The sequence below is a fragment of the Equus quagga genome, chromosome 14 (genome assembly GCF_021613505.1).
Source record: "Equus quagga isolate Etosha38 chromosome 14, UCLA_HA_Equagga_1.0, whole genome shotgun sequence".
In the NCBI taxonomy this organism is placed as follows: Eukaryota; Metazoa; Chordata; class Mammalia; order Perissodactyla; family Equidae; genus Equus; species Equus quagga.
Window position 1 is genome coordinate 85,773,833 of NC_060280.1, and position 23,443 is coordinate 85,797,275.

At 41.5% G+C, this 23,443-nt stretch overlaps 1 protein-coding gene across 3 annotated transcripts; it reads right to left on the bottom strand.

Annotated features, from left to right (window-relative positions):
* Positions 1 to 216: 216 nt before the first annotated feature.
* Positions 217 to 21,628, bottom strand: LOC124252020 (zinc finger protein 14-like). Of its 3 annotated transcripts, XM_046685095.1 has the most exons (5): positions 21,520 to 21,534; positions 4,843 to 4,965; positions 4,342 to 4,468; positions 4,082 to 4,142; positions 217 to 3,445 (listed from the first exon to the last, which is right to left on the bottom strand). In XM_046685095.1, the coding sequence occupies exons 3-5, from the start codon at positions 4,373 to 4,375 to the stop codon at positions 1,804 to 1,806; spliced, it is 1,737 nt and encodes a 578-aa protein (XP_046541051.1). In that variant the 5' UTR covers positions 4,376 to 4,468; positions 4,843 to 4,965; positions 21,520 to 21,534; the 3' UTR covers positions 217 to 1,803. The 3 variants fall into 3 exon arrangements, with proteins under 3 accessions (XP_046541051.1, XP_046541050.1, XP_046541052.1); XM_046685094.1 differs by lacking the exon at positions 4,843 to 4,965 and having other exon boundaries at positions 21,520 to 21,628; XM_046685096.1 differs by lacking the exons at positions 4,082 to 4,142; positions 4,342 to 4,468; positions 4,843 to 4,965; positions 21,520 to 21,534 and adding an exon at positions 4,047 to 4,080.
* Positions 21,629 to 23,443: the final 1,815 nt, after the last annotated feature.

A 23,443-nucleotide genomic window follows, 5' to 3' on the forward strand; every position in this document is an offset into this window, starting at 1 on the left:
ACTGTAAAAGAATAAAAAACAAAATTTGCCTGAGGGAAAAATACCTGAAGTTGTGTGTACATGATAATACTGACTCATAATGTACAATGATTAAATAAAGGAAACTGCAAGTTTATCTGAAAATCCATTAATTTTAACAGAATATTTTAATATATCCTCTGAGAAAATAAAAAACAATAATATTTGTTAGCATATGAGGGATTACAAGATAGTTGATAAAATATTTCCATAAAACTACAGAAATACTAGTCTCACAAAAAATTCATATCCTTTAAACACAAACACAATCAAAAATATTTTTGAAGAATCATGTTCATCTACAAGTAACAGTTAAGAGTCTTCCTGACAGGAGGAAGGTGCTCCTTCTCACACGGAAGAACCAGGTCAAGGCAGCCGCTGCAGAATGCAGCAGAGAAACAAACTCCCATGTCCTTCTTTTTGAATACGCCACTGTGGATGTCACGGTGAATCAGGAAAACATCCTGGCTAACAGCAGTAACAGCAGAAGTTGTTTCCTATACACACTAGACCTTACATGGATATAATCTAGAAAAGATGGGAACCAGAGAATACTCCCAGTCACGCAAGTTTGAATTAGTTTCCTGGTGGACACAAGAGGCCTTACAGAAAAACCCAAACTCTGATGGATTGTTGAGGTGGAACTTGTGAAGACATCAGCGGAAACCGACACCTCAAATAAACTAGAAATCAAACAGTTGGTGGTGGTTTTGAGGATACTCTTGACTGGAAGGGCAAAGAATCCAGGAAATTGGCTGGAAGATGGTGTCCTGGAAGCTCCTATGTATCTGCCCCTCTCCCTGGATGGTGGCTCCAAAATGTCACTAATGTCTTCTTCTCTTCTGCCTTCCAAATCTCATGCAAGTGAGGCTACTGGTGAATTCTAACTGGGAAGTATAAAACGGATGGATTCTGGAAGATGTGCTTCCTAACATTACTCACAGGAAGGATATCTCCAACTCTAGCTTTTTTGTCCTAGCACAGGTCTCTCTTATTAATCAAAATCTATTCACAAAATATCAGTCAGAAGGACAATGAATGAACGCCTAAATGTGAACATAATAATTCAAACGGAACCATACTCTTTGATAACCATACAATACATAAAAATTTATTCCATTTAATAGTATGAAAAATGGAAAAAAGATCCTATATCCTCCATCACAAAACAGCTTTTTCGGGGGGGTGGGGAATGAGCACAATATATATCATTTGGTAGGGATGTCCAGGAATTGCCAAACAAGGCCATGAAGAAAATCCCAACAAATACCAAACTGTCATTTTTCAATGGCCCCTTAACATGGAAAAAATAAAACATTATAAAAAGAATAAACCTAACTGTATAGGAGAAATACATGTCAGTTCATGCTTGGATCCAAGAGGCTTCAAAAAAAGTAAAGAGAAAATATTATTAACAGAGTTAAGGAAAAATCACTACCTATTAATCTTATGATCTTATGTACTACAGTAGAAAAATGACATAGAATTCTCTCACCTCAATATTCATTTCTGAAAGTAATTAGTAGAAATCCTCAGTCCAGTCATGTATCTTAGGAAAAAAGCTTAGTAAACACAATATATTTACAGTATAACACAACACACTTAGTAAGCACAATATCACAACTCTTTCATATTGAAAAGTTTCTGGAGCATTATGCATGTATTAATTCCCATTAAGCTTTCTCATGTTATTTACATTTATTTCTTTTTGGTGGGAGTTGTCACATTTTAGGAAGTGGGCCAATTGAAGTCCTTCCCATGCTGTTCACCTTCAAGAGGTTTTCTCTAGTGAGTTCTTTCATGCTTTTGGAAAGTACTGGGATCACAGAAGGCCTGCCCACATTCTACACATTTATATGGTTTCTCTCCAGTGTGCATTCTCATGTGTCTTTGAAAGTTTGTGTGACAAACGAAGGCTTTCCTGCATTCCTTACATTCATAGGGTTTCTCTCCAGTATGAATTCTTTCATGTTTTTGAAGAGAACTGGGACAACTGAATGCTGTAGTACATGTTTTACATTCATAGGGTTTCTCTCCAGTGTGATTTCTTACATGTACTTGGAAGGAACTGTAATAACTGAAGGCTTTACCACATTGCTTACACTCATAGAGTTTCTCTCCTATGTGACTCCTTTCATGTCTTTGAAAATTGTGATGATATCTAAAGGCTTTTCCACATTGTTTACATTGGTAAGGTTTCTCCATAGTGTGAGTTTTTTCATGTATTCTAAGTGAAGTTGCGACACTAAAGGCTTTCCCACATTCTTTACACTCATAGGGTTTCTCTCCTGTGTGAGTTCTTCTGTGTATTTGGAAGGAAGTGATATAACTGAAGGCTTTACCACATTCTTTACATTCATAGGGTTTCTCTCCAGTGTGGATCCTTCGATGTATTTGAAATGCACTGGGAGAAATGAATGCTTTCTCACATTCCTTACATTTATAAGGTCCATCTCCAGTGTGAGAGATCATGTGCCCTCGAAGGCTTGAGAGAGCAGTAAAGGCTTTCCAACATTCCTTACATTTATAAGGTTTCTCTCCAGTATGAGTTCTTTCATGGACTTGAAGAGAACTGGGAAAACTGAATGCTTTATTGCATTTTTTACATTCATAGGGTTTCTCTCCAGTGTGATCTCTTTCATGTTTTTGAAGAGAACTGAGACAACTGAATGCTTTACTACATTTTTTACATTTATACTGTTTCTCTCCATTGTGATTTCTTTCATGTATTTGGAAACCTAGATGAGAAATGAAAGCTTTACCACATTGCTTACATTCATAGGGTTTCTCTCCTGTGTGAGTCGTTTCGTGCATCTGTAAGGAAGTATAATATCTGTAGGCTCTCCCACATTCCTTACATTCATAGGGTTTCTTCCCAGTATGAGTTTTTTCATGTCTTTGAAGAGAACTGGGACAACTGAACGCTTTACTGCATTTTGCACATTCATACGGTTTCTCTCCAGTGTGGGTTCTTTCATGTACTTGAAGTGAACTAGAACAATTGAAGTGTTTCTCACATTCTTTACATTTATAAGGAGCATCTCCAGTGTGCATTCTCATGTGTCTTCGTAGGGTTTTGAGCCACATAAAGGCTTTCCCACATTCCTGACACTGATAGGTTTCCTCTCCATTGTGATTTCTTTCATGTTTTTCAAAAACGTGGAAATAAACAAAGGCTTTCCCACATATCTTACATTTATATGGCTTCTCTCCATATTTTTGATAGGCAGATGGTTTGTGTTCATTGTGATACCTTATGTGCCTATTAAGGGATGAATGATGTGTGAAGACTTTTCCACATGCCCTGCATTCATGTGGTTTCACACCAGTAGTTTTCTTCTTCAGATTGAGATTTGGAATAAGGCTGACATTTTCTCCACATTGACTACCCTCTTCACTTTCACAGAGTGTTTTTACCATATGACTTCTGTAAAAAACAAAAATCACATTATTAGTGATTTCACAATTTATTATGATTTATTGTGTAGGTTTTTCTGCCTTATCTGAATTGTTTGAAATTCAACATACCGAATGCACTACAGGAAGACTTTACTTTGTGATTATTTAAACAGTGAAATGCATAAATCATATAGGGTTATTAATACTATTTGCAAGTAAACTTTTTTTTTTTTAAAGATTGGCACGTGAGCTAATATCTGGTGCCAATTTTTTTTTTTTTTAATTCTTCTTCTCCCCAAAGCCCCCAGTACATAGTTGTTTATTCTAGTTGTGAGTACCTCTAGTTGTGCCATATGGAACACCACCTCAGCATGGCCTGACGAGCAGTGCCATGTCCAAACCCAGGATCCAAACCAGTGAAATCCTGGGCTGCTGAAGCAGAGCATGCGAACTTAACTACTCGACCACGGGGCCGGCCCCTCCAAGTAAACTCTTTTGCAAACACTAAACAACTATGTCACATTTCATAAAGGATTTTTAGTGAAAAATTTCTAGGAATAACTAAACTTGAAGCAGGGGTTATTTTGTTCGCTTCTTTAAAAAACTTTATAACACACCAGGATTCTCACCTGAGACACTGCTTTCTATAGCAAGTGTGGCTCACCTTAGTTTTCTCCCCTGGTTTCTGCACTGATCTTGGGTGTCATGATCTTTCCATTTCTTTCCTAAAATGCAGACCAAGAAAAATGATTCCAAATATTAGAAATTATAAAAAAACTGATTCTAGATCCATGATGAGCTGTGACCATGCCCAGCTTATTTACCAACATCCCCCTTTCCACATTCCAAATATTGGAGCAACACTGATGGGCAAGAAACACTTGTTCTCTCGTTGACTAAATGAAGGAATGTCCTCATCCTTACCAATTGAGGCCAGATTCCTGAAGGTTTCCTGCATCACATCTCTGTAGAGTTTCTTCTGTAAATGATCCAGTAAAGCCCACTCCTCCAGGGTGAAGGTCACAGACACATCCTCAATGGCCACTGAGTCCTAAAACATCCCGAATATGTGTACAGTAAGGTGCATGGGACTGACAGCACGAGACATCCATATGCCCACTGTAGGAAGGTTATGTATGATTCTAAACATTTATTTATGTATTTATGTATGATCTCCAAACATTTATTCTATGACTTGATCATCAGAAACTTCCTCTGTACAAACTTCCTCATCAATTTAACAGCATCATAAACACATAGAAATTACTTACACACTTTTACTGTGATCACGTTACATCTTATTTCTCTCTAATGGCAGGGTACAGAGCATGTTGGGAAACGACAGAAATGCTATACAAATGACACAAATATCATTTTAAGACTGTTGATTCCTTATGAGAAAAGTTCCTTCATCTTATTACCCACCAGTTAGAGCACTCCAGGAAGCAGAGGGTGAAATCTGCATGAGCTTTCAATGAGTAAAATCATAGTGAAGAACTGGAAGCTATTTTGTCTCATCCTATCACCAAGCATGAGAGTCCAGGAGGCCTGTAAAAATCAAACTTTTAACAAAGCCAGCTGGTCACATTGTCCTAAAGTACTCCAGGCCATTACAAATAATGAGATGCAGCTGGCTGAAGGTAAATAGTCTTGTGGGGGAAGCATTGCTTTTAACGTGTGTAATATTTATCAGACTCACTTCTTTCTTTCTCCATCCAATTTGATGGAGCTCAAAAGTTACTTGGAACTTAGAGTTCAGACACGAGGAAGAAGGCATGACAACTTACACCAGAAAATCCCTCACTTCTGTGCCTCAGGGCTGCTTCCAGCCAATTTCAGAACAGATAGTGAGATAATAGTGTGCCAGAAGAGCTCTTTTTGGTCAATCCCAGAGTATCCTGGGCCTTGTTGCCCTTGAGGGGTAGATTGACAGGTGCAGGTTGCAAGAGTGTTCACTGAAGTCCAAAATAGTTTGAAGTTGAATTTGCCCATGATTATAAAATATGTAAAGGATTCAACAGTGCTTCCTTCCAATAGAACATAAAATCTCTATTTTTCCCAAAGAGACACTCTAGATGATGCCCTGCAACTTCTTGCCTGGCATTGAGGGAATTTAGAAGCCGTCATTCTCTATCTCACAAGAGGAAAATGAACAAAGGTGAAATGAACAACTCTTCTTAGAGTCATGAGAGCACTGAAGTGACAGGGCAAACAGTGTCTCCAAAATTGGGAAAGAGAAGAGAAAGACGGCACTTTGAAATATGCAACAAGTGGCCTGTTCCTAACAAGGCCTGTACTCAAAAAAATCTATTTCATTGGAGTCTAATGCAAAGACAAAAAAGAACAAAAGAGACAGAAACCAGTATCCATGAACCTGTTAGAACAACCTTTTTTAACAGAGGTTTACAATATACCTTATGGAAATATCTAAAGGAAAAGAAAGCAACAGAAAAATAATAACCACCAATTTCGTAAGATTAATCATAGATGGCAAAGTCTAGATCCAGAAAGCTCAGAGAACACTAAGTATAAAGACACCAAAAATGCACCCCAAGTATATCATATACACAATAGACAAAAATCAAAACAAAGAAAATATACTGAAAGAAGCCAGAGGGGAAAACACACTATATATAGAAAAACAAAGATTCCAATTAAACTGGACTTCGTTTTAGAAACCCTGCAATCAAGAACGGAGTGGAGGGGGCCGGCCCTGTGGCTGAGTGGTTACGTCTGCATGCACATGCCACAAGTAGAAGGACGCACAACTAAAAATACACAACTATGTACCAGGGGACTTTGGGGAGAAAAAGGAAAAATAAAATCTTTAAAAAATGAAAAAAAAAGAACAGAGTGGAGGGAAATATTTAATGTTTTGAAATTGAAAAAAATCACTCTCCTAGAATTCTGTGTCAAGCAAAATTATCCTTCAAAAATAAAGGAGAAATAAGGACTTTCTGAGACAAAAATTGAAGGAATTTGTCATTAGTACACCTACTTCGAATAAAACCGTGTAAAATTCAGAAAGAATGTAAATAATGAGGGGAATATTAGAAATAGAATAAATAAGTGTAATTATATTTTTTATATCTTAACATAATTTATATAACAGATTGCAATTTGTTTAAAATATTATTAGCAACAATGCATTTGGTAATGAGAAGCTTATATAGACAAGTGAAATAAATTACAACAATGTGGCAAGGCACAGGGAGGGGGAAATTGGGAAGTGTGTGTTAAGAGGTACTTGCACACAGTGAAGTGGCACAGTGTCACTTGACAAAGGAGGTGGGTTAGTTGTAAATGTATGCTGAAAACTCAAGAGCAACCACTAAAAGAGTGTCATAAGAAACATGTAATTGATATGTTAAGAGAGGAGGAAAAAGCATAAAATGCTCAACTAAAGCCAGAGAAGGCAGAAAAATGTGGAAGACAAAAAGAAACAAAGAACAAGGCTAAAAATGGAAACCTTCAAAGGTTTCATAAATATTAATCCAACTGTATCAATAGCTACTTTAACCATGAATGGTCTCAATACAACTGAGGGATAAGAGTAGTATCAGATTTTTAAAATCACATTTAATTATATGTTGTCTACAAGAAAGTCACTTTAAATATAAAGCCAAAGATAGATAAAAGGTGAAGGGTTGAGGAAAATGTACCACATGAACACAAATCAAAAGAAAGCCACAGGTATATGAATTATCAACAATACAGATTTCAAACCAAGGAAAACCCAGATATAAAGAGGGACATTACATAATGAGAAAGGGGTGCATTCTGCAAGAAGGCACAGCCATTCTCCATTTGTACCTTGTAACAAAAGAGGGGTAAAATTCATAAGGCAAGAGCTGACAGAATGCAAGAAGAAATAGATGAATCCATTACTATAGCTGTAGACTTCAACATCCCAGAACCATAAATTCCAGTAGGCAAAAAAAAGTCAGGAAGGACAGAGTTGACTGAACAGCACTGTACAGCCACTGGATTTCATTGTAATCTATGGAATACTTCATGCAACAAAAGTAAAATATACATTCTTCTCACATTCTTATGGAACATTCACCAAGAAAAACGACATTCTGGGACATAAAACACACCTTAACAAATGTGAAAGAACAGAAGTCACACAAAACATGCTCTTAGACCACAAAGACATTAATTCATAAATCAACAACAGCAAGATAGTTGGAAAAGGCCCAAACATGTGGAAATTCAACAACACACTTCTGAATAATACATGGGATCAAAGAAGTCGTCTCAAAAAACTTAAAAACTAGAGAAGAACCAAGATGGCGCCGTGAGTAGTCCTCTTTGTCTCTCGCCCTTCGAGTCTACAATTATTTGGACACTTATCGCTTGACAAAGGATATCCAGACAGCATCTCAGGACGTCTGAGACACCCACGCGACTATACATCGGAAGGCGGATGGACTTTCCTCCGGGAGGATGTGGAAATAGGTGAGGGCTCTCCGACCCCGACGGGCAGCCTGGTACCCGCAAGCGGCTTTCTTCCAACGGACGCCCCCAGAGGATCCACGCACGTCTAGGGCAGGAGCGAGAACACAACAGAGGAGCGACGGTGGAAACAGGTGACCAGAACCCTACCTAAACCCCCTGCAATTACTCCTAAACGCAGAGGGAAACTTTGGAGTTGCACACCTGAGCCCGCGGGGAGAGTCTCTCCCCGCCATTGGCGGGGGGATCCAGCCTGGTGCTCGGGGCGCCCGGAGGGTCCCAGAGAGAGACACGGAGGGCACGGAGATCTCCCAGCTGCCGTTGCCCGCCCCGTGGGACTAGGGATTGCCGGAGATCTCGGAGAGGACCGGGGTGGGGGGAATTTTCAAAGGCCGGTCCTGCGACCCGGAGGGGAAGCGCCGGAGCTCCGCCCGGGCAGCAGACAAAACTCTCTGTCTGCCATTAGCAGAGGGGCCACGCTGAGCATTCACGGCTCCGGCAGACGCCCGGAGAGAATCCCTGAGGGCGGGGCGACCCCCAGCTGCCGTTGCCCACCCCGTGGGACTAGGGATTGCCGGAGATCTCGGAGAGGACCGGGGCCGGGGGAAGTTTCAAAGGCCGGTTCTGCGACCCGGAGGGGAAGCGCCGGAGCTCCGCCCGGGCAGCAGACAAAACTCCCTGTCTGCCATTGGCAGAGGGGCCACGCCCAGCATTCACGGCTCCGGCAGAGGCCGGGAGAGAAGCCCTGAGGGCGGGGCGACCCCCAGCTGCCGTTGCCCACCCCGTGGGGCTAGGGATTGCCGGAGATCTCGGAGAGGACCGGGGCGGGGGGAACTTTCAAAAGGCCGGTCCTGCGACCCGGAGGGGAAGCGCCAGGGCTCCACCCGGGCAGCAGACAAAACTCTCTGTCTGCCGTTAGCAGAGGGGCCACGCTGAGCATTCACGGCTCCGGGAGAGGCCCGGAGAGAATCCCTGAGGGCGGGGCGACCCCCAGCTGCCGTTGCCCACCCCGTGAGGCTAGGGATTGCTGGAGATCTCAGAGAGGACTGGGGCTGGAGAGAGTTCCAGAGACCCAGCTTAGTAGCCTAGGGGGAAACCCTACAGGCTCACAGCAGCCTTAGGGAAAGCCTCTGCACAGCACCAGTAGAAGGCACCCAGCCGCCAGCCACAAGGCTGGAAGACCCCAGGGCAAAAGCAGCATAGCTAGGTGTACTAATCACAGACTGTAGAAGATGCCAGTAGCTCTCCTGCGACCTATAGAGGACAAGTGAGATGTGGTGGGTGCCGACAGCAACGGAGCGACAAATATAAGTGATCCCACCCCTGGCTGCTGGAAAAGCCCATAACACCGTTGCAGACCCCAAGGAGAGAGCACATCTAGGTGGGCTGCAACAGTAGGCACCTGCAGCCTGAAGCCCCCCTGTGACGGCCCCCACGGCAGAGGAGGGAATCCAAAGGGCCACTGTGGCTACGAAGAGGGGCCCAGGCCCAGTTAGCAACTACGGACAGGATTCCTGGTTGGTGAAATATAAACAGCTGCTCCTCCCACTGCAGCAGCTGAAACAAGTGAAAGGAGCAACTAAACTCTATTTCCATGCGGAGGCACAAATCAACAACATCAAGCAATATGAAAAAATACATTAAATCTCCAGAACAGAAAGAAAGCAACAAATATACAGGAAACAATCCCAAAGAAAATGAGATGTATAACCTAAATGACGATGACTTCAAAACAGCCATCATTAAGATTCTCAATGAGTTAAGAGAGAATTCTGACCGACAACTCAACGAGTTCAGGAGCTATGTCACAAAAGAGTTTGATACGATAAAGAAGAACCAAACAGAAATATTGGAAATGAAGAACACAATAGAGGAGATTAAGAAAAATCTAGATGCTCTGAACAGTAGGGCCGATAATATGGAGGAAAGAATTAGCAATTTGGAAGATGGCAATATAGAATTGTTGCAGGCAGAGGAGGAGAGAGAAGCAAGACTTAAAAGAAATGAAGAAACTCTCCGAGAATTATCAGACACAATTAGGAGATGCAACGTAAGGATTATAGGTATACCAGAGGGAGAAGAGAAGGAGAAAGGGGCAGAAAACCTATTCAAAGAAATAATGGCTGAGAACTTCCCAAATCTGGTGAGGGAGATGGATCTTCAGGTGACAGAAGCCAATAGATCTCCAAACTTTATCAATGCAAGAAGACCAACTCCACGGCATATAGTAGTGAAGCTAGCAAAAGTCAACGACAAGGAGAAAATATTAAGGACAGCCAGGCAAAAGAAACTAACCTACAAAGGAACCCCCATCAGGCTATCAGCAGATTTCTCAGCAGAAACTTTACAGGCTAGAAGAGAGTGGAATGATATATTCAAAAATCTGAAGGACAAAAATCTACAGCCGAGAATTCTCTACCCAGCGAAAATATCCTTCAAATACGATGGAGAAATAAAAACTTTCCCAGATAAACAAAAATTAAGGGAGTTCATTGCCACAAAACCTCCTCTTCAGGAAATCCTCAGGAAAACCCTCATTCCTGAAAAATCCAAAAAAGGAAAGGGGCTACAAAACCAAGAGCAGAGGAGATAAGTAGAAGGACAACAACAGAGAGTAGCAGCTCTACATCAGAACAGATTAAACCATGGGACGAGAAACAAAGGAAACTGAAAAAAACCGGAAAACAAGACACAAAATGGGAGTGGTAGGCCCCCACGTCTCAATAATCACTCTAAATGTAAATGGATTGAACTCCCCAATCAAAAGACACAGAGTGGCAGGATGGATCAAAGAACAAGATCCAACAATATGCTGCCTCCAGGAAACACACCTCAGCCCCAAAGACAAACACAGACTCAGAGTGAAGGGATGGAGAACAATACTCCAAGCTAATAATGAACAAAAGAAAGCAGGTGTCGCTATACTAATATCAGACAAGGTAGATTTCAAAGCAAAACAGATAAAGAAAGATAAAGAGGGACAGTATATAATGATAAAAGGGACTCTCCACCAAGAAGACATAACACTTATAAATATATACGCACCCAACACAGGAGCACCAAAATTTGTAAAGCAACTCTTAATAGAACTAAAAGAAGACATCAACAACAATACAATAATAGTAGGGGACCTCAACACACCATTAACACCAATGGACAGAACATCCAGACAGAAAATCAACAAGGAAATAATAGAATTAAATGAAAAATTAGACCAGATGGACTTAATAGATATATATAGAACACTTCATCCAAAAACAGCAGGTTACACATTCTTCTCAAGTGCACATGGAACATTCTCAAGGATTGACCATATTTTGGGAACCAAAGCAAACATCAATAAATACAAGAGAGTTGAAATAATATCAAGCATCTTTTCTGATCATAACGCTATTAAACTAGAAATCAACTACAAGAAAAAAGCAGAGAAAGGTGCAAAAATGTGGAGACTAAACAACACGCTTCTCAACAAACAATGGATCATTGAAGAAATTAAAGAAGAAATCAAATATTATCTGGAGACAAATGAAAATGAGAACACGACATACCAAATCATTTGGGATGCAGCAAAAGCAGTCCTAAGAGGGAAATTCATTGCAATACAGGCTCACCTCACTAAACAAGAAAAAGCTCACGTAAGCAACCTCAAACGACACCTAACAGAACTAGAAAAAGAAGAACAAACAAAGCCCAGAGTCAGTAGAAGGAGGGAAATAATAAAAATAAGAGCAGAAATAAACGATATTGAAACAAAAAAGACAATAGAAAGGATCAATGAAACAAAGAGTTGGTTCTTCGAAAGAATTAACAAAATTGACAAACCCCTAGCCAGGCTCACCAAGAAAAGAAGAGAGAAAGCGCAAATTAACAAAATCAGGAATGACAGAGGAGAAATCACAACAGATACCAATGAAATACAAGAGATCATAAGAGAATACTATGAAAAACTATATGCCAACAAATTGAACAACTTGGAAGAAATGGACAAATTCCTAGACTCCTACAATCTCCCCAAACTGAATCAGGAAGAAATGGAGAATCTGAATAGACCAATCACAAGTAAGGAAATAGAAACGGTAATCAAAAACCTCCCCAAAAACAAGAGTCCAGGACCAGACGGCTTCTCTGGAGAATTCTACCAAACATTCAAAGAAGACTTAATACCTATTCTCCTCAAACTGTTCCAGAAAATTGAGAAAGATGGAGAACTCCCTAACACATTCTATGAAGCCAACATCACTCTGATCCCCAAACCTGACAAGGACAACACAAAGAAGGAGAACTACAGGCCGATATCACTGATGAACATAGATGCAAAAATCCTCAACAAAATTTTGGCAAACCGATTACAGCAATACATCAAAAAGATTATACACCATGATCAAGTGGGATTTATACCAGGGACACAGGGATGGTTCAACATCCGCAAGTCAATCAACGTGATACACTACATCAACAAAATGAAAAACAAAAACCACATGATCATCTCAATAGACGCAGAGAAAGCATTCGACAAGATCCAACACCCATTTATGATAAAAACCCTCAGTAAAATGGGTATAGAAGGAAAGTACCTCAACATAATAAAGGCCATATATGATAGACCCACAGCCAACATCATACTCAATGGACAAAAGCTGAAAGCCATCCCTCTGAGGACAGGAACAAGACAAGGGTGCCCACTTTCACCACTCCTATTCAACATAGTACTGGAGGTGCTGGCCAGAGCAATCGGCAGGAAAAAAAAATAAAAGGAATCCAAATAGGTAACGAAGAAGTAAAACTCGCGTTGTTTGCAGACGACATGATCTTATACATAGAAAACCCCAAAGAATCCACAGAAAAACTATTAGAAATAATCAACAACTACAGCAAAGTAGCAGGGTATAAAATTAACGTGCATAAATCAGTAGCATTTCTATACACTAACAATAAACTAACAGAAAAAGAACTCAAGAACTCTATCCCATTCACAATCGCAACGAAAAGAATAAAATACCTTGGGATAAACTTAACCAAGGAAGTGAAGGATCTATACAATGAAAACTACAAGACTTTCTTGAAAAAAATTGATGATGACATAAAGAGATGGAAAGACATTCCTTGCACATGGATTGGAAGAATAAACATAGTTAAAATGTCCATACTACCTAAAGCAATATACAGATTCAATGCTATCCCAATCAGAATCCCCAGAACATTCTTCACAGAAATTGAACAAACAATCCTAAAATTCATATGGGGGAACAAAAGACCACGAATTGCTAAAGCAATCTTGAGCAAGAAAAACAAAGCCGGCGGAATCACAATCCCCGATTTCAAAACATACTACAAAGCTACAGTGATCAAAACAGCATGGTACTGGTACAAAAACAGGTCCACAGATCAATGGAACAGAATTGAAAGCCCAGAGATAAAACCACACATCTATGGACAGCTAATCTTCGACAAAGGAGCAGAGGGCCTACAATGGAGAAAAGAAAGTCTCTTCAACAAATGGTGCTGGGAAAACTGGACAGCCACATGCAAAAGATTGAAAATCGACCATTCTTTTTCACCACACACCAAAATAAACTCAAAATGGATCAAAGACCTAAAGATTAGGCCTGAGACAATAAGTCTTTTGGAAGAGAATATAGGCAGTACACTCTTTGACATCAGTTTCAAAAGAATCTTTTCAGACACTGTAACTCCTCAGTTGAGGGAAACAATAAAAAGAATAAACAAATGGGACTTCATCAGACTAAAGAGCTTCTTCAAGGCAAGGGAAAACAGAATTGAAACAAAAAAACAGCTCACTAATTGGGAAAAAATATTTACAAGCCACTTATCCGACAAAGGGTTAATCTCCATAATATACAAAGAACTCACACTGCTTAACAACAAAAAAACAAACAACCCGATCAAAAAATGGGCAGAGGACATGAACAGACATTTCTCAAAAGAAGATATGAATATGGCCAATAGACACATGAAAAGATGTTCATCATCGCTAATCATCAGGGAAATGCAAATCAAAACTACACTAAGATATCACCTTACCCCTGTTAGATTGGCAAAAACATCCAAAACCAAGAACGACAAATGTTGGAGAGGTTGTGGAGAAAGAGGAACCCTCATACACTGTTGGTGGGAATGCAAACTGGTACAGCCACTATGGAAAACAGTATGGAGATTTCTCAAAAAGTTAAAAATAGAAATACCCTATGACCCAGCCATCCCATTACTGGGTATCTATCCTAAGAACCTGATATCAGATATCTCAAGAGTCCGTTGCACCCGTATGTTCATCCCAGCATTATTTACAATAGCCAAGACGTGGAACCAGCCTACATGCCCAGAAACTGATGATTGGATAAAGAAGATGTGGTATATATACACAATGGAATACTACTCAGCCATAAAAAAAGACGAAATTGGCCCATTCACAACAATGTGGATGGACCTCGAGGGCATTATGTTAAGCGAAATAAGTCAGTCAGAGAAAGACGAACTCTATATGACTCCACTCATAGGTGGAAATTAGTATATTGAGAAGGAGATCTGATCGGTGGTTACCAGGGAAAAGGGGGGGTGGGGGGAAGGTACGGAGGGGGAAGTGGTGTACCCACAACATGACTAACAAAAATGTACAACTGAAATTTCACAAGCTTGTAATCCATCATAACATTAATAAAAAAAAAAAAAAAACTTAAAAACTATTTTGAACTGAAGGAAATTTAAAAACCAATGTATCAAAGAATGAGGGAATGCAGCAAAAGCGGTACTTACAGGAAAATTTATGCCATTGAACAAATATACTGGGAAAAAAGAAAGATCTATACTCAATAAGGTAAGCATCTACCTTAGAAAACATTAAGAAGAGCAAATTAAACCCAAAGTAAGCACAATAAAAGAAATAATAAAAATTGGAAGATAAAGTAATGCATTTGTAAGAAATTAGTGGAGAATTTTTTTAAAAAGCTGTTTCTTTGACAAGACTAATAAAACTGATAAACATCTAATCAAGATAACTAAGAAAAGAGGAAAGACAAAAATTACTAATATCAGAAACGAAAGGAAGGGTAGTGAAAACAAAAATGATTTGAACAAATCCAACTTCCATTTATGATAATAAACTAGTAAAAGAGAACTTCCACTTCTTGAGAAAGACCAGCTTCACAAAACCTGTAGCTAAATTCATAAGGTTTGTTCCATATGACATGATTGGTTCTGTGAAACATCTGAAAGAATTCACAACAGAACTAACTCCTGGAATTAATAAGAAAGTATAGCAAAGTTGAAGGGTATAGAAGTCCACTACTTTCCTATGGACCTACACAAATATACTCAACTGATCTTTGACAAAGGAGGAAAGGTAATTCAAATGAAAAAGAAAGTCTTTTAAACAAATAGTGTTGGAAATAGTGGATATTCACATACGAATGAACACACACACACACACAGACAAAATGAATGCAGACACAAGCCTTACATATTTCACAAAAATTAACAAACACATCATAGATCTAAATATGAAATACAAAAGGAATAAATTCCTTCAAGAAAAATAGGAGAAAATCTAGATGACCTCGGGTTTGGTGATAAATTTTTGGATACAACCCCAAAGCAAGGTTTGTAAAAGTTTTTCCTTTTATGATAATTTCATTTCATTCAGATGAAAAAAACTGCTCTGAGAAAGACGGTATTAAGAGAATGAAAAGACAAGTCACAGAATAGGAGAAAATCTTTGTAAAACCTGTGTCTGATAAATGATTGGCATCCAAAATATCCAAAGAACTCTTAAGACTCCACAGTAATAAGAGAAACAGTCCATTTAAAAATGGGCAAAAGATCTGAACAGACAGTTCACCAAAGAAGATAGAAAGCTGGGAATCAGGCAATATGAAAACAGGCTCCACATCAAATGTCACTGGAAATTTGCAAATAAAACAACGGTGGGGTATCATTGAACACTTATTAAATGGGTAAAACTCGAAACACTCAGAACACCACATATTGGAGAAGATGTGAAGCTAATCTCATTCACTGCTGGTGGGAATGGAATTTGATAACCCTAGGACAGAAGACAGGGACTTACTTTTCAAAGCAATATATAGTGTTAGTATGTATACTGAGAGCCGGCAATCATACTCCTTGGTATTTTTCCAATTGAGTTGAAACCTTTTGTTCACAGAAAACCTGTACATGGAAATTTGTTGGCGCTTTAATCATAATTGGCAAGAGGCAGAGTTAAACAAGTTGTCCTTCAAGATTCAAACAGATAATTGGTGGTGTATCCATATGATGAAATACTATTCAGTGATAAAAAGAAATGAGGAATCAAGCCATGCAAACACATGGAGGAACCTAAAGCTTATATGGCTAAGTGAAAGAAGCCAATCTCACAAGGCTACACACTGTGTGATCACAAGTATACGACATTCTGGAAAAGACAAAAGCAGAAGCCAGTAAGAAGAGCTTTGGTTTCGAAGGATGGAACACAGAAAATTCAGGAAGTGAAAATACATTATATGACATAGAAATGATGGATCCATGTTGTTATGCTTTTGCCAAAAGCCATACATAATATAACACAAAGAGTCAATGCTAATGTACACTGTGCCCTTTATTGCATCAATAGCAGTTCACCAATGTAAAAATGTACCACCATCACACAAGAAGCAAAAAAGAGTGCAAACTGTGCGGATGCAGAGCGATTATGTGTGAACTCCCTGTACTTTCTGATCAATTTTTCCTTTAAACTGCTCTAAAATAACGGGTCTATTCTTAAAAAAAGACGAAGACAAACTCATTACAATTCAACCCTGATGACTGAAACAGACTATCTTTCATTCAGCTGAACTTAGAGATCTTCCTTGACTTGCAATGAAACTCGTCATAAGTTGAAAATGTATTTAATACACCTAATGTGGCAAAAAACATAGCTTACTCTCCTCTACCTTAAACATGCTCAGAACACTTAGATTAGCCTACAGTTGGGCAAACACATCTAACACAAAGCCTATTTTGTAATAAAGTGTTAAATATCTCAAGTAATTTATTGAATACTGTACTGAATGGTTGTAAGAGGATCACGTGGCTGACTTGGGAGCTGCCCAGCATCATGAGAGAGCATTGTCCAGCTTACCACTAGCCTGGGAAAGGTTCAAAATTCAAGGTATGATTTCTACTGAACGGGTATCACTTTTACAGCATTGCAAAGTTGAAAAGTCCTAAGTAGAATCTTTCAATAAGCCAGTATGGTGTTCTATGAGCTGAGACCCAAAAGTCTTGTTGGAAAGAGAGGCACTGTATACTCTGAGAAGTGCCCTGGTTACCATCAGTAGTGTCTGGAATTCCAACGTGGATAAGAAGTGTCCTGGTGAGTCCTCATACTGTGGACTTAGTAATGTACAGACAAGGAATACCTCAATTTATCTTTTGGGTATCTCTGAGTCAAGAGATTCCCAGAGTTCACAAAGGGGCAACTTTTGGACAATAGTCCCAAGAGTCTGAAAAATATGCAGATGGGACAAACTGTGGGGCAGTAATAAAATGATGGACTGATGTTTGGTTACTGTGGTGACCTACAGGTTTGGTATTTCATCAGAGAGGTCCCAATTAAGGGGTAAAGAGCAGCAACTCTCCACTTGAGCTCCCTCATATACAAGTGTAGTGTTGTCCTTAAAGTCTATGCACTCCCCAGTGCTGTGCATCCAGTTAATCCCAAGGAACTACCCAGGGAACCAAGGTATCCTCCAGCACCCTAGCATCTTCCAAGAAACTAAAGAAAGGTCATCCCTCCTGCAGGTGGCATAAGCCAGAAGGCGAAGGTTTGGTTCCATTATTACAAATAGTGTCAGTAGTTGGGCTGAGCTGGTGGGGGCTGGCTCCAGGGCCAAAGACATTACAGGCACCTCGGCAGAGTGTCTCATGCTCAGTGCTGTGAGAGCCTCTATTTTCAAGAGATCTCAGTACCTGGTGACAATAGCAGCTCTAACGGCATATAGTGTGGGGACCAAGGCAGTTTCTTCATCAGAAGCCTACGGACAACTTAAGGCCCTCCTCCAGAGAGCCTCACACCACTGCCATCAGGGTCAGAGGCCTCCTCCATGACAACTGTTTGCTTTATAGAGTTTAAGGAACCCAGGCTTAAGTTGGTTTGAACTAATCCCTTTGCTGTGCCAAACTCAGACTGTGGTGTGGCCCACTATAACCCAGAGGGCCAGGATTGTTGTTGCAATAGATGCAGGGGTGGCAGGAGCCCAGTTACTTAGAGTTCCTGGTGAGCCCTCTGTGATCTTGCCATCTAATGGCTGCCTTTCCTTGTCTCTTCTCTCTGAAATAACTCCTCTTTCAGGAGTGACCATATGAAGGGCTCACTTCATTCACAGGGTAAAACCATGCTTTTATCCCCTCAATATTCCCCCCATATCCTCCCCAATGTCTGGGTAAACCCAACCTTAGTCACATCTGCACTCTAAACACAGACAGATTCCAGCCAAGACACTGACCCAGGACCACTGTAATGAGGGCCCATTGTCATATGCCTGCTCCCAAAGGACAAGGAATTACCAAAACTGCCAACTCAGAATCCTGTGTAGTTAGAACCCAGGCTTGGTGGGGTCAACAGTGCAGCACAGGGCAGCACGGCGCCCAGGAGGAGCTGCCCAGCAAGCAGCAGCCCACAGTGCAGGAGCCTCCAGGCTTTCTCATCAGCCTGTCCAGGTAAGAAGGCCCAGGGGAAAAGGGAGGGTGAGGCTTAAGTGTTCAGCCATCAAACAGCAAAGATGTGGACCCTGGCCACTCGTTATAAGAGCAAACACAGGTAAGAAAAATAGGCATTCACACTGGCTTGTTTTTACAGAAAAACTGTAAAAACTGGTCATGTAGGGAGGCTGGAGTCAGGCAGAGGAGCAGGGCAGGACGTGCAGGCGGGGAGTCTCCTTAAGGGAGTTTCCTCTCAAAGGAATATTTTAATCCTTCCAATGCATGATTTATTTAAAATAAAAAGAAATTTTTATATAATGTATTTTCCTATGCTTAATCATTACTATTAACTTTTGCTTTATTAATTAACTTTTCTACATAGGAAACCACTTCAAGATTTGATCCTTTAAAGAATGATGGAAATCAAATTCTAAACCTTAAAAAATGAAAACTAACAAATCCCTTTCTAACCAAAAGGAAAAGACCACCAAAGTTTGTCCCTCCATTATAGTAAACATCAGAGATATTTTCAGGAAAGATAGCATATTATAATACATTACAGGTTCGCAATTAAGCCTTTAAATGTATTAGGAATTTGACAGATTTACATAATTTACATAAGCTTTGCAGTGATTTGTTATATCAATTAAAACAAAAATTCAAACGTTTCTTCCTCACAATCATTAAAATAGGAATTTACTGGCTTTAGGAATAGTATAGCCTTTTAAATGTCAAAGTCTCTAGGGACACGGAGTTATAAAAACTGACCTAAAAGTGGAAAATGCTCCTGAAAACTTAATATATTGATCTCATGTCCTGAGGTTCTCTTGCCTAAAAAAACAAAAATTCTATTTGGTTCCACAATTTTCCTGCCTTATACGGTATCAGTCAATTAACTACATTTTAAAACCCCAAATGTGAACAGAAACCAGAATCAAAGGGCCACAATCTTCAACTGATAAAGGAATCCGAGGACAGAAACATGAATATTCCAATCAGCCCAGAGAAGCAGCCTGCTGGCCTGCAGTTCAGAAGAAAAACCCACACTCAGAAAGTGAGCATGTTCCCAGACTTGGGGTCCAGACACTCCTGGTTGAGATACAACCTCTAGAGTAAGTCAGACCCTGGTGAAGGAGGGTAGGGACACCTGAGCAGCCACAGGAATAAACTCTGGAGCCCCACACACCCTTCCTCTCCTGTGAGCATGGAAGCACTGCCTCCCCCAGGCTCCCACTCTCACAAGTGAGGAAACTCTCAGCCGGATTCAGATTAAGCTTCTGACCCGCACGAACTCCAAATTCATGAACCCTTTGTCCACAGGACGGAACATCTGATCTTCACAGACTTTCTCACTGTGCACAAATTACAATCCCAGTTCACTTATAACTATGATGCAACACTCAAATATAATATTTAAAATGTGTAGGTCCAGGGAATCCAGTTACAACCTCAGAAAGGGCGTCACTCCCCACCCCATGAGCACGTGCACCCCCAGCTTTCCAGGGCTCTGCACCTCCTCTCAGGATGAAGGCTCCTTCCATGGGGGTGTGAGCAGTAGGACACCTGCAGGGGGAGGCTCCCCAGGGAGGACAACTGGGCCTGCAAGGCCTTCCCTCTGCAGGTTCAAGGGGGCCTTAGCTTAGACTCACCACCCTCAGGTTCTGCCCCCACTGGAGATGCTTTGAACACCACTGATCCGTTAAATACACAGACCCAGTGTTTGAACAATTCAGCAAAATCACTCAAACCCAGCGTTTCTGTGTTAAGGAGAGAAGAAAATTCTAAGTCACTTTTACTACTTCAACTGGAAAACCCCAAATACCTATTCTGTTCAGGAAAAAAAGAGAGTTAATAATTATTTCCAGGGCAAGCTTGTTTTCTAAATAACTCATCACACTTGAACACTTCTCATCTGCAAGTCTAAGCCCTGGAATTTCACATGAAACCACCCAAAAGTAAAGAAGAGTCCTCAGAACTTACTGCACACACTCAGGGGAAGAAAAACGAGAGAAGAATTCTTAACAAATGGAACGTAATACTGGAATATTTTATCTTTTCTAAAGTTCACCTCTCTTGCCTCTTTGGAAACATTTTGTAATGTCTTTCGAGCCCTATTATTTAAACACATTTTAATTCCCATTGAAAAGTGGACACTTAAGTAAATCAAGACATCTTTTCAGGATGATGGACCCAGGGAGGGGCAGTGCTACCAGGATGCAACACCTTGGAAAGATCCTGAGGGACCGGCACAAGGATTTCATACTCCATATTCCAGGTGGTTATTCTCAGCTTTCCACTCACGTAAAACATCCACAGACAAAAAATTCATCTTTAATAGAAGGCATGCATGGCTTGGTGGAAAAAGGGTAAACAATTGAAATATTGGGTCTGTTTGACCTAATAATACCGTGAAATGAAATGATGATGATGCTGTGAATCAGAAAGGGGAAGCTGGTGTTTGGGAATGCAAGGAAGGATCTGGAAATTTAGGTATTTGTTGCCAGCCCTAGGAAGAGCTAGGCAGGGGGCACAAGGTTGTGGATTCGAGACTGATCCCCAAATATTTGGAAAACTCAGGAGAAAACGGGTCCCCTCCGAGGAGAAAGGAGGCCCTGGGGACCCACAGACCGCAGCCCCTCCGCGCACGGACCCTGGAGACCGAGGCCCGACTGTCCTGCGGGCCCTCCCGCGGGCCCCGCACCGTCTGGGACACGCGGGGCTGCGGGCGCACAGCGGCCCAGAGGCGCTCCGGCCCAAGTCGCCGCGCGCAGGGACCACAGGACGCCCGGGGCCCGGCTGCCGGCCCCGCCCCCACGCTGCGGCCGGAGGGGCCTGAGGGCCGAGCGGCGCCACCGCGGACTCGGGGCCGCAGACCCCGGAGGGGACCGCGGGAGGCCGGGCCCTCCCCGCCGCTTCCCACCAGCCCCGCCTCCTCCGGGGCTGAACCCTCACCATCGCTGAGGCTCGTGGGTCCCCCGGCGTCCTCCCTACGCTTCGGATCAGGTCACAACGCAACGGAGTTCGCGGCGGAGAACCGTTAGGAGCTCAAGGGCAGACGACCCCTGACCGGAAGGAGGGTAGAGCTATAGGAAGTCGGGGGTGGTTGCGGAGTGTCGCCCCGCCCACCTGCCCCGGGACCGACCCTGATTGGACAGTTCGAAAGGCCCTTCAGTCCTGAGTGACAGCGGGATGGAGATTACACCTCTGAGTTGAGTTGGAGCTGGACATTGTCCTCTCCAGGGACTTTTCCAGTGAAACGCGGTGCTGTGAGGCCACTCGAGGAACTGTGACCCTTCTTTGCAAACACACACACTTAAAAGTCACCTCGCCGTATGTAATAATGTCTGGCTTCCCTTTGATCTCTGTTGACAGTGTTGATCTCCTACCCAGGGCTTTCCCACCTCCGTTGATATCATACTTTAATGAACCCTATGGCCTCCCAAGCCGTTAGCTCTGGTGCGAAGTTGGAACCCACAGCCCTAGCTGGGTGCAAGTGAGACAGGAACCATCCTAAAGACACAGGGCCATCTGCAAGGCCCTGGGCCTAACAAGATAAAGCCCTAACAAGATTGGCCCTAACAATCGACAAGCTAGGAGAATGAGATAGAGGCCACCAAGATCCACATTCTGCAGCCTTTGGGCTTTCCTGGGTTTACACATGCGCCCTAGCACCCAGGAGTGCACTGAAGGTGACCCTAGCCCCATTAGCATAATAAAAATCACACCTAAGGGTGGAGAGCTAGCATGCTAGTGATACGTATGTCACATGAAAAGAGATGTTGAACAACAGTGCGAGCACAAGCACAACCCCACCTCTACATGCCATGACAAGGACCTCCTCCCCAGCCTTTGCCTGATGAAAGCCCCACAATCCTGCTCACTAACGACCCAGTTACCTGCCCCTTTCCCTTCTGCACCAGCTCACTTGTGCCTCTCCTGTGCACAAGCTAATAGACTTTTACGTTTCTACTCCCATTTGTTGTCTCTCTTCATTTCTATCCTGGGGGACAATAACAACCCAATGTGCCGGTAACATCCCCAGTAGATTTTCATTTAGAACACCAATCCCTACACCCCATTTTTCTCTATAACAGCAGCTCCTTTTCTTAGTTTGGTGGATTTGCCCATGGTTTGTCATAGCACGCCATCCCAAATTGCAATTCTTTGGGCTATTCTTTTTTTTTAAAGGATGGATTTATTTTTAAAGATTCACCTTGAGCTAACATCTGTTGCCAATCTTCTTCTTTCTTCTTCTCCTTTTCCCTAAAGCCCAGTGGTTATGTATGATAGTGGTAAGTTCTTCTAGTTCTCCTATGTAAGCCACCACCACAGCACGGCTACTGACAGACAAGGGATGTGGTTCCACCCCTAGGAACCATACCTGGTCCACCGAAGTGGAGCACACTGAACTTTAACCACTAGGCCATCAGGAATGGCTCTTGGCTACTCTTGAATAAATTCATTTTGAGATAAAATAACAGGCAAATTTGCTTGTTAAGTTGACAGTAGAAATTGGCAAGTTGTCTCATAAATTATATGGAATTGCAGGGGAACCAGGACAGCCAAACCAATCTTCAAAAGTAAAACAAATTAATAGGATTAAAATTTTCTGATTTCTAACCTGACTAGTCAGCATGGTAATCAAGGTATGTGGTAATGACACAAGGACAGACACACAGACCAGTGGATTTGATTGAGATTCCAGATATAAACCCATTCATCTATGGTCAATTGATTTTCAAAAAAGGTGCCAAGAATGAAGAAAGAATATTCCCTTTAAAAATTAGTGCTGGAACAGTACTGGCCCAGTGGCATAGTGGTTAAGTTCATGTGCTCCACTTCAGCAGCCTGGGGTTCACCAGTTCAAATCCTGGGC